Here is a 14,289-nt window from a genome sequence, read left to right on the forward strand (position 1 = left end):
AAAAAAACCTTCTTCAAGTCATTATTTACTTGTCTTGTCAATGTTGTGTCATCGACGGTATGATGTTCAACCAATTTGAAACAGAGTCATGGCAAATACTTTTCCATGCCTATTGGAATATACATACTATCTTGTGATGCAACCTAAATCTCCAAACTTCTTTTAGTAAGCGCGGAATGTATATTCCGCTGTACGACACTTTTGATTAAGAATCATTGAAAATTAACCAATGAAACTGACTTCTAACAAGTTCATAAGTCTCTGTCGGTGGAATATCGCTTGTCTCAACATGATCAATCTTGGCAATCCCACGCTGCTTAGAAATCCGCAAAACTATACCGAACAACATAAAACCCCGTACTATCATAGTCTGATCCCGTGATAGAATTGCAGTACAGTCCCCAGTTTTCAGCTAATATGAGCATAGTATTTATGTGAGTTTTTGGAAAAAGATTACCGGATCAATATCTAATTTTCCACAGCACCGGTGCAACCGGTTACATCGGCGGAGATGTCCTTTCACAGCTGGTCCCTAAATACCCGGACTTCACTTATCGACTTCTCGTCCGGGGAGCCGACAAGGGTGAGATAATTAAGGCTCAATATCCGTCCGTTCAGATTGTGTATGGTGGCCTGGAAGCCACGGATATCCTAGAAGCCGAGAGTGCCAGTGCAGATATCATTATCCGTAAGTCCTGACTACTATCAAAGACACCCCTTCTAATGTGGTCACAGATACGGCCGACGCATCAGATAATCTCCCCGCAGCTAGGGCAATATACGCCGGTATCCTCAAGGGACATACTCCTCAAAGACCAGCCTACTGGCTTCATACCAGCGGCGCAGGAATCTTCAGCTACGTCGACACTGACGAGAGGACAGCGGGGATCCTGCGAGACAAAGTATACAATGATCTCGAGGGCATTCAGGATATTCTCAACATACCGAATCATGCTTTCCATCGTGAAGTAGATAAACTCGTCCTGGAAGCCGGCACCCGTCACCCAGACATTGTCAAATCCGCAATTATCTCTCCCACCACTGTCTACGGTACATACACCCCCATATTTCCACTGTTAAGTGAAATGCTAACCCGCCCAGGCCCCGGTCGCGGCCCCTGCTCCCAGCGCAGCAGACAACTTTACATCCTGTCGAGATGGATCCTAGAGCGAAAGACGGTACCCATTATCGGCGAGGGAAAGTCCCTTGGAACAAACGTCTACATCACCGATCTAACTGATCTCTATCTTCTATTTTTCGATGCTGCACTTTCCAGGCGTGCTGACCTGTGGGGTCCTGAGGCGTATTATCTCGCTGAGCGGGGAGAACATTGTTGGGCTGAGGTGGCCAAGAAAATCTCACAGATTGCTATTAGACAGGGACTGGTGTCTGCCGTGGAAATCGAGGCATTAGATCCCAAAGCGGCTGCAAAATTTGCGGGATTCGAAGCTGTCTCTTGGGGGCTGAATTGTCGGTGTCGTGCTCGGCGAGCACATAAGGTTCTGGGATGGAAGCCCACGGGGCCGTCAGTGGAGGAAGTTTTACCGAGTATTCTCCGTGGAGAGTGGGAAAGGCTGCAGGGTTAGTTATTAATATTAAACTGTGGGGAAATGACAAATGCGACAACTGGCTAGATAGAGTAGTTTCCGTATATTTCTTACGTTCTAGATCCTAGCTACACTCTGATCTCGAATAAAAATAGCGAGTAATCGGTAAGAACTAGAGGACGTAGTAGATCATCCTGACAATCCTGAACAAATTGTAGACCTCTTGGGCTGCATTCGACCTATCCAGTTCATTGTAGAATAAGGATGACAACCCCGCGTGATCAAGAACCGTTTGACTTATTTCACCGTGCTACAAAACGAGTTATCCCCTGGATGGAAAAGCATCGTGACATTCCAACCCTAGTAAATCATCTAGACAAATGCACCTGACCCCCAGACAATGTCGATCTAAACATCACCGACTCAGAACTGACGGAAAAGAGAACCTTCTGGTCCGAGTAAGCAGAGTGAAGATGAGGGGAAGACGATCTGATCGCCCCCCTTACCGGTACCGCCGAGGCTGCGAATCAACGCAAGGCAGGCATGCGAGTAGTATACTGAATGTATTTATATCGCTTGTATCCCCGTCTCTCGATCCGTGAAGTTGTTCGCATCACTTGGAATCTACGTGTTTCTTGACCCTATTCGCCAGTATGATATTCTCGTCAACTCGGTCACGTCTTGAAAGTACTGTCACCCCGAAAAACTACCATTCCACATGCACTAACACTAACATTTGCAGTTCCAAAATCCCTATCAATTTGGGAATTCTTCCTCGATTCCGAGTACTCGCCTTTGCGACGATTGCATCCCGAGGACCTGGGTGCGTACATCAATGCGCTGACCAAGGAGCGAATTCGCTACGATGAATTGAAAGACTACACAACTTACCTATCCACCGCATTGGTCAAGAAGTATGGTCTGAAAAAGGGCGAGACAGTAGCTTTGTTCAGTCCCAACACAATTTTTTATCCAGTTGCTATGCTTGCCACTGTTCGAGTCGGCAAGTCTCCCAGTCACCATGTGTCGCCAATATCTAACTAACATCATCAGCGGGCGTTATTTCTGGAGCGTCTCCGGCTTATAATGTCGAGGAAATGACTTATGCTTTGAAAACAGCCCAGGCAAAATTCTTAATGACAGTTCCGTCTTCAATGGAGGTTGCAGTCCCGGCAGCTAAAAACGCTGGTATACCTGCAGAGTGTATTTTTTTGCTCGAAGGAGAGAAACACGGCTACACAACGGTGCAAGAGCTACTGGAAGTGGGGAAGGAATACGGCGATGACGGACAAGTAGCACCGTTTACACTGGCTGAAGGAGAGTCGAATCGGGACGTCTGTGGCTTCTTAAGCTTCAGCAGCGGAACAACAGGGCGGCCCAAAACGGTATATCCAGCTTTTCCTGCATTCTTTACTGCGTGTAGCTAACTATTCCAGGTTGTGATTGCACATCACAATGTGATTGCGCAGTGCATGCAAATCCAGCAGGTCGCCTCCCCAGATTGCAAAAAGTCGCTAGCTGTGTTGCCGCTGTTCCATAGTACGTCCCGATAGCATACGCAAAGGCATAAATTATCAACCTAACATAGCCTATAGTTACCGGTCTCGTGCATCAGATGCATCTTCCGATCCTCCTGAACACAGAAGTCTATATGCTTCCGTTCTTCAATATGGACACTATGCTCAACGCAGTTGTCGAGAACCAAATAACTGAACTCCTACTAGTTCCTCCCATATTGATACGTCTGCTTCAGGACCCAGCTGCAGAGAAATACGATATCTCGCACGTGAAGCGATTCTTTTCGGGCGCTGCTCCCATTGCCAAAGCGCTCCTCCAGCAGCTAGAGAAACGCTTCCCATGGACTGGATTCAAGCAAGAATACGGAATGACCGAGTCCTGCAGTTGCATCACCACGCATCCTCCTGACCTGCAATCGTACAATTATGCGAGTCGGGTCGGGAGCATTGTCGCCAATACAGACGTCAAGATCATGGACCCGGTAACGGGCCGTGAATTGGGATATAACAAGCCAGGGGAAATCCTCGCGCGAGGACCGCAGATTGTAATGGGGTATCTGGGAAATGAAGAAGCGACACGCGAGACATTCGATGCAGATGGATGGTTGCACACGGGGGATATCGGATACATGGACGAAGAGGGCTTCCTCACCATCACCGATCGCATCAAGGAGATGATTAAAGTAAATGGCATTGGGGTCTCACCTACGGAGCTGGAGGACTTGCTCCTGGGCCATGAAGATGTGGAGGATGCGGCTGTGGCTGCAATCTCGGATGATTATTCTGGCGAGAGACCAAAAGCGTACATTGTTCTGCGGTCGAGAGTGAGACAACGCGTTGGAGATGGTGTTGGACTGGTGGATATCGGTAGAGAGCTGGTTGAGTATGTGCGAGCGAAGAAGGTGCGGCATAAATGGATTGTCGAGGTCGAGTTTGTCCACGAGTTGCCTAAGAGTGCCAGTGGCAAGATCCTCAGACGTATTCTTCGAGATAGGGAGACAAGACCAAGCCCTGGAAAGAGACTGGTGGTGCGTGATGAGAGGATGAAAGCGCGACTCTAGGAGCATTGAAACAGTCCTGTTTGTGTTGACCAACCCACCATTGCCTACTCTGTATTCTTGCCTCTTGTGGTATGTACAGTAGCAGTAGCAGACAAGATTATACCCTATTCTAGCTCCATGTAAGTTAGGGACTCTTTCGGGGAGGTCAAAAATCAATGGCCCATTTGAAGTAGCCCGACAGCTCCTGTTACATTTAAAACATTTAGTGTAAATGTTGAGGTTAGATATACATGTTACTAGGGAAGATACGGAAAAGGGTTGATTAATGGAGATATTCTAAACACAAGCCTAGCTAATTAAATAGTCGTGAAAACATCTAAGTTATCTTCCCTAGTAGGGGGTTAAAGGTAAAATATACAAATACTATACCAAAGGGGGTTTTCAGAGTCATGAGACCCTGCCGCCCTCCAAGATTCCACTACAGTATAAGAAAGCCTATAAGGGGGTGTCGGCCCTTCTTTATCAAGGTGTCTCGAAAGGAGTAAGTTAAACGGCGACGAGATGAGCTCTCAATAGATGGAGGAGGGCACAGAAATGGCTACTTTATCTACCGATCAATTGTACACTACCACGAGCAATTATGCTCAATGGCTTCCATAAAATCCGTCGTCTTCAGCAGGAACTGGCGGCGCTGACCATTCACCTCACTTTCTTTCGACCCCTACGGCAAATGCGTTTTGCCAAAACTTCCACCGCTTATGCCCCAATATTGGACCAGTCCAAAACCGGCCATTTCGCAAACATGTTTCGTTGTGCGTATCAAGGGGCCAGGGATACTGGACAATCTCATCAAAGAGATACTGTCCAGCACACAAGATCCACAAAGCGGCGATGCTGACGTTGACATTGTAGCAACCCGAGTCAGTGCCAGCGCCATCCTCTAGATATTCCCGCATCATCCAAATCGGGTACCTGATTGCATTCAAGATCCCTGCCGCCTTGATACAAGCAAGAAATGCGTTATGACATACTCTGTCTCCTCTAGAGTACCAGGCTCATAACCCCGCTGCCATAGGGAGATAGAGTCAACTTGAACTCCCAAGGCCATAGATAGATAGACATAAGACTAGACCATGCCGGAGTGCTGCTCTAAAGCTCTCCATGCCGTAGTACAATAAATATCACTAAGTTGATCTCTACTAGTTTCTGTGTTTATACTGGGGTTCTCCTACCCTTACCTCCGGAGCAACAAGTTCATTAAGCTTGTCAGCCCTTTCTAGGAGTAGGGAATCTGCTGGGCTACATCGAAGAGAGCATAGCTGAACATGCTCCTCTTGTTACCAAGATATTTCTCCTTCCTAGAGGGCAGCATCTCGTATATTTGGGAAACAGCTCGTTCGAATGATAAAGCACCGCTAGGTTCAAGATACTGCTGGGAAGACCAAACGCCTTCCAGTCCGAGTAGCGACCGTTGACCTCTTTCAAGGTAGGGTCTGCCTTGTCTATCTGCACGTTCACCCTGACATTGTGAATGGTGTTGCTGAGATGTGAGAAGTTGGAGGAGGGACGAAAGGAAATGGGTTGGATTTAAACGCCATCGCAATTGACTAAAACCCCAGCTTGCTGAGGGTATGCGTTTCAACGGAACCATCCATGCCATCGCATGTCGCGGTGGTCGAATATTAAGCGTATGTAATGCTGTATAATATTTGTGTATCACATGTGCAGGGGTCATGCATCAAATCCATTGGAATTTGCTGGCAAGATGGTTTAAATCTAATAGATTGAGACAGTGGTAAGCTATAGTTCCTATACCTATTCAGACAGAATAAACCTTCCACATAGATTGAAATACAGTAGTCTATTTACTGTCCATTATTTTGTACGCGTGGCAGAGGCAAGCATGTTGCAAAATTAAAAAAGATGCTAATACCAAACAATACTGGATCTAAACGATATAATTATGTATATTCTAAACTGACCTGGAACACTTAGAAACTGGTTAGAGCTGTAGCAAATATAGCATAGAAGTGTATTTTGTTCGTACAAGAGAATTTGGAATATTGATTAAGTAGACAGGTTCTGTGAGAATTTCTGCTATATTCTCAACTTTCAAAATATCTGAGGGCCTCTATTTACACATTCCTATAACTAAATCCCTCGTGGACTTATCAACCTTTAGAGTATTAGTTACCGCTATTCCTCTTCAACACTAGATTAATCAGCGCCCACTCAGTCATTCGCTGATATTCGCCATTATGTCGCCATATTTAGTTATTCCAAGCTACCTATTCTTATGTATTTAGCGCTAGATATTTGCTTAGATTGGAAGAATGAAACCCTTCATTTCTTGATAATTTTGGACCCCTTTGAGCGTTAAGTGTAAGGGGCTAGAGCCCCTCAGCCTACTCGGGCCCTCAGCCCTCGTGTTTCCTTTCTCCTCGCCTGCCACATGATTAGTATATTGATTAGTACACTCTATCATGTGACTTCCCCCCCCTTACTTCGCAATCGTCTCATCGCTGTTTCCTCTTCTCTTTCCTCTTCGACGATTCCTTTTGTATCCACCCTAGTTATTAGGTTATAGAGGTTTAGCCCTTGACATTAAGTACTACTCAGGACATACGTTAGGTGACAAGACCCTAATTAAGCACATTACCAGTGTCACTAATAATTATCCGGCCGGCTGGCCCAATGGCAAGGCGCTTGACTACGAATCAAGAGATTGCAGGTTCGATCCCTGCGTCGGTCACTTTTTGTTTTTTCAGAAAGCTACTGTATACTGCAGCTAATAAAATTTTAGCCTTTTGTAAGGGTGAAATAGGAGCACTACTATCCTCTGTAGTCGAATTTGTGTCAAATAAATTATTATTGCAAGTACGGTGCTCCTTATAGTCCGGTGGACTATGGTAGGCGGCAGTGAGAAGACAAATATATAAATTTATCCACCATATTGTATATGTCTTGTAATAGGGAGCATCCCTAGCCATTCTCTTCCTTTCATCTCCTCCTTTTCTTCTCCCTTTTAGTCTAATTGTCGACACTTCGGAAACTTCATCCGAATAATTGTATCAATACTATTGAGTGGAAGATCCATCGTGATCATATGTTCACAATGCTCCGTATGTTCATAGTCCGCAATATATGTATCAATCACCCTTTTCTGGATCCCACGATGCATTTTTCGCCATTGGTACAAGCAATGGAAGACATGATACTGATGAGTTACAAATAGCTCTGTTATCTCTCCTTCACGCACTTCCTCCCCAGACACGGAAATCATTCCCCCCCGGTCTCTTGTCCATGTCCAATTGTGGCGCCGTAGGAACTGGTTCATCAATTCCTGGTCGTGACAGGCTGGTGGTAGCCATGAGAAACTCATCACATCAAACAAGCAACCTTGGCTCCGAGCTTCGGCGGGAGTACTGCCGCAGTCACCAAAAATATTTGACTGATTCTCAGGCCTTGTGCCGTTGTGACACTGAATGTCTTTCTTGATAAGTGTGAGGGGGCGGATGGTGGCGAGGGTTAGGAAGAAGAAGACAAGAGATGTCACCGCGATATATAGGCACGATAGCCTGCTTTGTGGTCGGCTCTTGGCAGTTTGTCGTTGAATCGACTCATCAGCGCTTCCCGATTGCTCTAAGTAGCCATATTCCATGTCGTGGAGAACTTGCTGCATTTAACCGAGAAGATTTTGACACTGGATGCAGGGGAATGACTCTTAGATAGGCACGGTTTTGGGGTGAGAGTGTATGCGGGGTGAGAAAATGTAGATCAATGGCTAAGCATCCCAAGCCTTAACGAGGCCACGTAGTTGTGGAGTAGTTTCCACTCTTTGGCCCCCATTTTGATGAACATACTTTGGCTTGTCTCATTAATCTAATCAAAGGCCAAAGGGGCTGGCGTAATCATACGATTTTGCATGTGGAGACTCACGATTTAGCGGCTTGAATGTTTCAATACGGAAAATTTTCGCACCTTAGCAGTGAAAGTAGTAAATGTTCAAAAACAGGCTTGCTAGGGCAGTTCCGTCACGCGGAGATCCGACCAGGCCAGGAATAGAAGGCTAATTAACTATGGAACAGGTGCAAAAATTGCTGTGGAGGTCCTAATATAAACGCCGGGGCTGCGTGTCGAACCGGGACTGTAAAAGCGGGAATTAGGAATCAAATCAGAATGATGCAGTATAGAGGGGTACTGTAAGAAACACGAGAGCAGATAATTCAAGGGGAGGAGAGGCTCCTCAATGCCTTGGTTGTGTCCTTTTAGCGATACGCTGGCTTTCCATATGTCCTTTTCTACGTGTGGATTGTGTTGATTTATGGCATTTGGGATACCTTAGTTCTTACTTCATCGGCGAAACACCTGCATAACTAATCGCTCAGTAGATAGGCTTCATCAGGTTAATATAACTTTAATTGATTTATAGTAACCGTTCAAGCAGCTTTTCACATTTGGATGTTATGAATAGGGTAATGGCCTACGTCTTGGGAATACCTTATTTAATTATCAAGAGTGTTTATCCTGCATAGACCGAGGTGGCCTCGAATAAGTACAGGATGTCTGATTATTAACCCTAAGAATCCATATACTCACTCTACCCAGGCGTATATATCTCAAGAGCTAATACTAAACACAGAATCAACCAGAACAATGTTATTCCGTACAGAATATTCAACGGAAAGGAAGTTTTACGGACGGAAGAAGGATTTGCGGACATAAGTGTCATATTTGTCTCTCCCCGACTAGGACACACGCGATAAGCTGATCTGTACCAGGCACTCAAACTTCTCTGAGAGAGATGCGATCCCATCACGCCTAGATGTAACATCCCTCGTCCCCACGGGCATCTTGACAAATACCAGGCTTGGGCTGAGGCTCAGGATCACGTTTGATATAGCAGCCCTCGTCCCCACGGGCGTCTTGACAAATACCGGGCTCCGGCTCAGGTTCAGGATCACGTTTGATATAACAGCCCTCGTCCCCACGGGCATCTTGACAAATACCCGGCCTGGGCTCAGGTTCAGGGTCGCGTTTTATGTAACAGCCCTCGTCCCCACGGGCGTCTTGACAAATACCGGGTTCCGGCTCAGGTTCAGGATCACGTTTGATATAACAGCCACCGTCGGCTGCAGGTTGGCATACGCTCCTCTCCTGTAGAGTATTATCCTAAGCAATACTGTTAGAGCCAATCTTTTGAGGGGCGTTCAATTCTTTCAATAACTTACGGTGCTTGGGCCGGCGATTGGGACTGCGCGGGCAATGGGCATGAGAATGGCACTGAGGCCGCTGATAATGTGCAAGACCTTCATGGCTTTACCTGTAGGTCAAGAGAGATTGGGATATTATCTTCAGTGCCGTTTGGATTAAGCAGTTGAACTCCGAGATCCATAAACTAAACATCAGAGGGAATACTCCAGGCGTTTTATACTTTACACGGACATCCTCCATAACAACTGACAGCCTAGTTATTAAATGCTATTCAAAGTAAATCCTTCCTACTACTGGGCTATCTTTCCTAAATTCCCTCGCAATAATACTGTCGTATAGTGTCTCAGACTAAGCATTGTGGCGCTATGCGGGGACGCTCAAATCAACTCCAAAGTAGAGACGCAATCTTAACTAGCAGAGTCATTGCAGAGAAAATACCTCATATTATTATTCTATTGAGATGGAATTGGGCGTGGGGGCGGAATAAGACTAGAACAGGATTTTTCTCCGCATTTATCCAGCTTCCTTTTTAGTAGGAAGTAACACATAGTTTTATTACAGCAGTATATTTGGTTGCTTCGCTTGTCTCTCCACTCACAGACGTGTATAGACTGGCTTCTTAGCAGGCCATTTTACAAGGCCTGGAATTAGTTTGTCCATGTCCATCCATACGGACACTACAATGAGCTCCAAGAGATCCCAGTTCATCACTGAGCCAACATGGTCAGCGTTGTTGAATCAATGGAGATGCTAGAGGGCCAGAGAAATTTTGCAGCTTGTACAATCATGATAAATTAAATCAGATTTGAGCTTCTCCAATGTGGATGGCATTAAACCCGATATTAAAATCGGCTCTACCAAGTGCCAAATGCACTACTGGAGGCAATGTAACCGGGAATTCTATGGCAATTATTAATAGGCCAGATTTCATTACCTGACGGAAGTAACCTGTACCGGCCAGAAATCAAGATTAGCATAATAATGTTATAAAGGTAAATATTGGTTACCAAGCATTAGGGTGTCATGTTTACTGAATGACTGACTAGTAGGATTGCATTAGTGTAGCAGCGACCATCGCTAGGCTAACAGCTATGTAGGGCTATGAACGATTAATGTATTAGTTTATAACGTCAAATACCCCGCAATTAAGACTTCGCATTAAACGTTGCTTGGACCCTCAAACACGAATGCAACTCTTGGGAAATGGGGTGGGCTTAGTCATTGGACATCCTTAACTTAGTTACAGGGCTAGCTGTCATGTACGATACGGAGTAGATCCCCACAATAAGTAGCACATTCCTGTTGGAGAGATAACTCCATACATTAAATTGGGGGCCGCAGGATCCGCTCATATTGTGCTTCGGGCAAGACATGAAATCACGGATGCCGTTTACCAATTATTAGTCTCAAAACCTCCCCTCAAGCCGCGCTGAGTGTGGCTCTAGACGTGAGTTATCATCCCAGCACTTCTACTCTCACTCTCTAACAGTCGCACAGGCGGATATAGACTAAATATCTTGAGTGCAGCGCTAGATATCTTATAACCACTACTTATCAGATATCAGTGCTCTAATAATCATGCTATTCCCATACAAGCTCATATCACCAGCCCCTAGCGAGTCAGATAATTTGGGAGCTTCATCGGCCGACACTCTCCTGCCATGCGAAGAAGAGGTAGAAGAAAAGCCTAAAGCCCAACTCTATTCATATTCATACATACTTCCTTTGGTATGCATGGTGTGCGTTTTATGCAGCAATATCATTACCTACCTTGTAATGCATCGCGCTCTCGTTCAGGCAAAGCGTTGCCTTCTCCCCCTTGAATTTGGTAAGTCATATTGTACAATATACATATATGCTGATACAAGTGCTAAACATATACTTGCACTGCAGAAGGTGCGGCTGATGCCATTGAATATCACACTGTAATTCTACAACCTAGCGGGTTTGGTGAAGACGGTGCTCCCATGACGCCTTTTGAGGGCCGTCCTACGCCAGCACTAGATGCGTTGTGGCATAATCTTTCTTCTGGTATAATTTTTCTGATTTGCGCACTTACGTCCTTCAAGTGACTGATACCATCTAGTGGGAATATATGAAATTACACCAGAAGAGAATGCTCGACTTACCTGGCCAACTGAAGAAACGCCTGGTAAGGTTGGTGAACACTACATCCAGATTGAAGTCTTTCATCAGCTTCATTGCCTCAATTTTCTGCGGAAGCAGGTTTATCAAGTCCCGGACCTGGATATTCTAGAGTCCCATGAGAAACATGTCCGTACGTTTAATCTCCATTTCTATCGTTATTAGTCCAATGGCCTACCGCCATCTATGTATATCCTTGTTTTCAGAGCCACAAGTTGTTGGCCCCAGATCGTAGCTGACTCCGCGGGGATAACATTAAGGGCACTGTGTCGACTACCTCCGCCAAGTTCTAATGTGTCATGGTGACGTCCACCCGATCACTATGTATCGGAGACAAGACACCCAGCGCGTTTTCTGGCCTAATTTCACAATCCCGCACACATGCCGGAATTGGGACCGTCTGACTGAATGGGCAGGCAAGAGAAATACCACTGGGGTGACAATAGAGTAAGCCTGATATTCTCCGCATGGAGCTAGGTACGCAACCCTGCTTCGTCTCAGATCATGCTAATAACGGAAGAAAATGAGCTGCGCTAATATACGGCGGATTGAATCGAGCATGTGGAAAAAAGTCATGTTTTTCAAAAATTTCAAATTGCCACATCCCGCACCTATACTACACGCACTATATATCTTTACTACTCACTACTTAAACTAATACTAAATTTTTATACTAAGGTCTATATCAAAGACCTTTATAAAAGACTTTATAGTAAAACTTTCTATAAAGCTGTATGATAAGTATTATAATACGTTCTGTACTAACTAACAGTTTAAGCATTTCGAGAAACTTGAGCAATTCGAGCAAAATTATTGGAGTTATAAGCAAGTACAGCCAGTACGATACTGGCGGCCGCCACAGCTGGGGCGAGCGTGGCGGTCCAGATTGGGCTTTCGGTCGTGGTCGGCATTGCCACTGACCTTGGGAACTCTCTCATCTATGACACCGCATCCGGGGCAGATGTCTCGTGGAAGGATGTGGACGTCAATGCTGTGATCGTGTTGATGTTCGGGGTGGGCGATTTGCTTGTTGATACGCTGCGCAACCCGCACAAGAGGCGGTCAAGTCCATGGCCAAGATCGTAAACGAGGAGCAATCAGCGAGAACAGAGGACGAATGGGACCATTGCTGTTGGTGGGAGGGATGACAGACGCTGTTAAGAAGATCAAGACATCCTTGGCTGACGAACAAGTGACGCTGGCCCTGGCCAATTTGTCTCCAGCCAAGGCACCGCAGACGGGCAGCGCGCTGGACTGAAGCTCGTGCACTGTTGGTGGCATGACCATGGGGAACATATAGAATCTCGTCTTGACGAATGGATAGCTACGTTTCTTACTGGAGTTCACGGCACCATGTCTTTCACATGCTAGCAAGGCAGATTAAAAAGGCACTAGGTCAAATCCCTACCCGGTGTGGAGGAAAAGCAAAAATGCAGAAAGATTGTTCCAGGATCGGGGGACAGTAAGTGCAGAACTGTATCAGCGCTTAATGAGGTTGTTAACTCAGTAATTTATCTGATTGGCGATGAGAACACTGATTATCTCAAAGTCCGTGAATGTAATATGCTTTGCGATCATCATCACGAGCAACCCCTCGAACGTGTGGAGTTACGGAAGTCGAAAATCATGGAGATTCGCGGCACACATCAGGCTAAATTTTTGAAATTGGTTGATGGCAGTACAGTAAATAGCACTTCCAGACCTGGGAAAACTGAAGCACACCAAGAGAGACAAAGTTTTTTACACAGAAATGATCCCAGATATGACTTTCAAAAGGAAATCATCTTAACACCAAGGAACACTGGATCATCGTCTCTGAAGTTAGATAAAGATCCAGCTGAATATTGGCTCAAGGAATGTGATGTAAGCCCTTTCAAATTATCAAGAGAAACGATAGACTTGACGTCTGGGAATCGTCATACGATGAAATTAAAAAACAAGTGAATAGGCTCTTGGATGAGGAGGAGGGTGACCTAAAGAGCAGATACGTATATCTGTATGAACTTGGAAACAAAGGATTCATCAAAAAAGGGTATACCACTCTTACCCTTGATGAGCGTCATAAGGGATGGGAGTTCGAATGCAACAGAATTCCAAACCACTCTACCGGATCCATCAAATCCTCAAAAGGTCACAAATGCCTCCGTATCGAGACTGTGTGTCACGCGGAGTTGGATCATCGCCGGCCCAGAATCTATTACATTGGTTGCTTGAAGCAGCACATTGAATGGTTTGAAATTGCCCCTGTCGAGGCCATCAGAGTTATGCAGAAATGGCCAAAATGGACCCCAAAATCTGAGGAGATGAAGAGATTTGATGATATCAACGCATTCAGAATATATCGCCACTTGTGAAGCAGCCGAAGCATTAAGAAATCGCTCCAAACCAGTTGAGCCTGCAGGAAGTGACGGAGAAATTCCAGGAGGTTCTTCCCGACAGATCGAAGTATCCACGTCACAGACGTTGGCCCTTCGTTCAGCGATCCCCGTTGCGGTCAATTCAATCAAGGCCAAATAAGAGTAAAGTACAATCTTAGATTTAGAATGCTTGCCATGATAATATAAATTTGTATTATTTAAATTTGAATCCGTCCAATGGTTCCCTAGTCATGAAGACTTCCGACACGTTGGTCCCATTCGGTCTGTCCTTTCTGGAGGATCTCTATATTTAGCGATTACTGGCCAACGGCATCAGAACCCGACACTACGCTAATTTGCAAATTCCCAACAACACTCCGGCTGGACGGCATCCAAAACATCTCTCTAGGCTGTTGAACCTTACCCATGCTGCTAAGAGGCAAGGATGTCAACGACCAGAGCATGTCCGCCAGCATTGCGTGGACCGCGAGCCAAAAAGGGGTGGAGT

The 14,289-nt window shown here is 45.6% G+C and overlaps 4 protein-coding genes and 1 non-coding gene across 5 annotated transcripts; 4 read left to right on the top strand and 1 right to left on the bottom strand.

Annotated features, from left to right (window-relative positions):
* Positions 1–417: 417 nt before the first annotated feature.
* ATNIH1004_009571 (uncharacterized protein) lies at positions 418–4,125 on the top strand (the record flags this gene model as incomplete). Its single annotated transcript, XM_033574163.1, has 8 exons — positions 418–434; positions 483–688; positions 736–1,050; positions 1,102–1,581; positions 2,290–2,466; positions 2,601–2,932; positions 2,984–3,086; positions 3,143–4,125. The coding sequence occupies 8 exons, from the start codon at positions 418–420 to the stop codon at positions 4,123–4,125; spliced, it is 2,613 nt and encodes an 870-aa protein (XP_033422181.1).
* Positions 4,126–4,705: 580 nt separating this feature from the next.
* ATNIH1004_009572 (uncharacterized protein) lies at positions 4,706–5,009 on the top strand (the record flags this gene model as incomplete). Its single annotated transcript, XM_033574164.1, has 2 exons — positions 4,706–4,877; positions 4,978–5,009. The coding sequence occupies 2 exons, from the start codon at positions 4,706–4,708 to the stop codon at positions 5,007–5,009; spliced, it is 204 nt and encodes a 67-aa protein (XP_033422182.1).
* A 1,736-nt stretch (positions 5,010–6,745) lies between these two features.
* Positions 6,746–6,817, top strand: ATNIH1004_009573. The gene has a single exon. It is a non-coding gene; the product is annotated as a tRNA-Arg (tRNA).
* Positions 6,818–8,886: 2,069 nt separating this feature from the next.
* Positions 8,887–9,380, bottom strand: ATNIH1004_009574 (uncharacterized protein; the record flags this gene model as incomplete). The annotated part of the gene is made up of 2 exons (XM_033574165.1): positions 8,887–9,237; positions 9,297–9,380. 2 exons carry the CDS (start codon positions 9,378–9,380, stop codon positions 8,887–8,889), a joined length of 435 nt encoding a protein of 144 aa, XP_033422183.1.
* A 1,675-nt stretch (positions 9,381–11,055) lies between these two features.
* On the top strand, positions 11,056–12,682 carry ATNIH1004_009575 (uncharacterized protein; the record flags this gene model as incomplete). The annotated part of the gene is made up of 5 exons (XM_033574166.1): positions 11,056–11,107; positions 11,173–11,310; positions 11,366–11,557; positions 12,260–12,490; positions 12,576–12,682. The coding sequence occupies 5 exons, from the start codon at positions 11,056–11,058 to the stop codon at positions 12,680–12,682; spliced, it is 720 nt and encodes a 239-aa protein (XP_033422184.1).
* Between the last annotated feature and the right edge of the window lie 1,607 nt (positions 12,683–14,289).

The sequence above is a fragment of the Aspergillus tanneri genome, assembly GCF_003426965.1.
Source record: "Aspergillus tanneri strain NIH1004 chromosome Unknown AapTan_5_pilon_pilon_pilon, whole genome shotgun sequence".
Taxonomy (NCBI): domain Eukaryota; kingdom Fungi; phylum Ascomycota; class Eurotiomycetes; order Eurotiales; family Aspergillaceae; genus Aspergillus; species Aspergillus tanneri.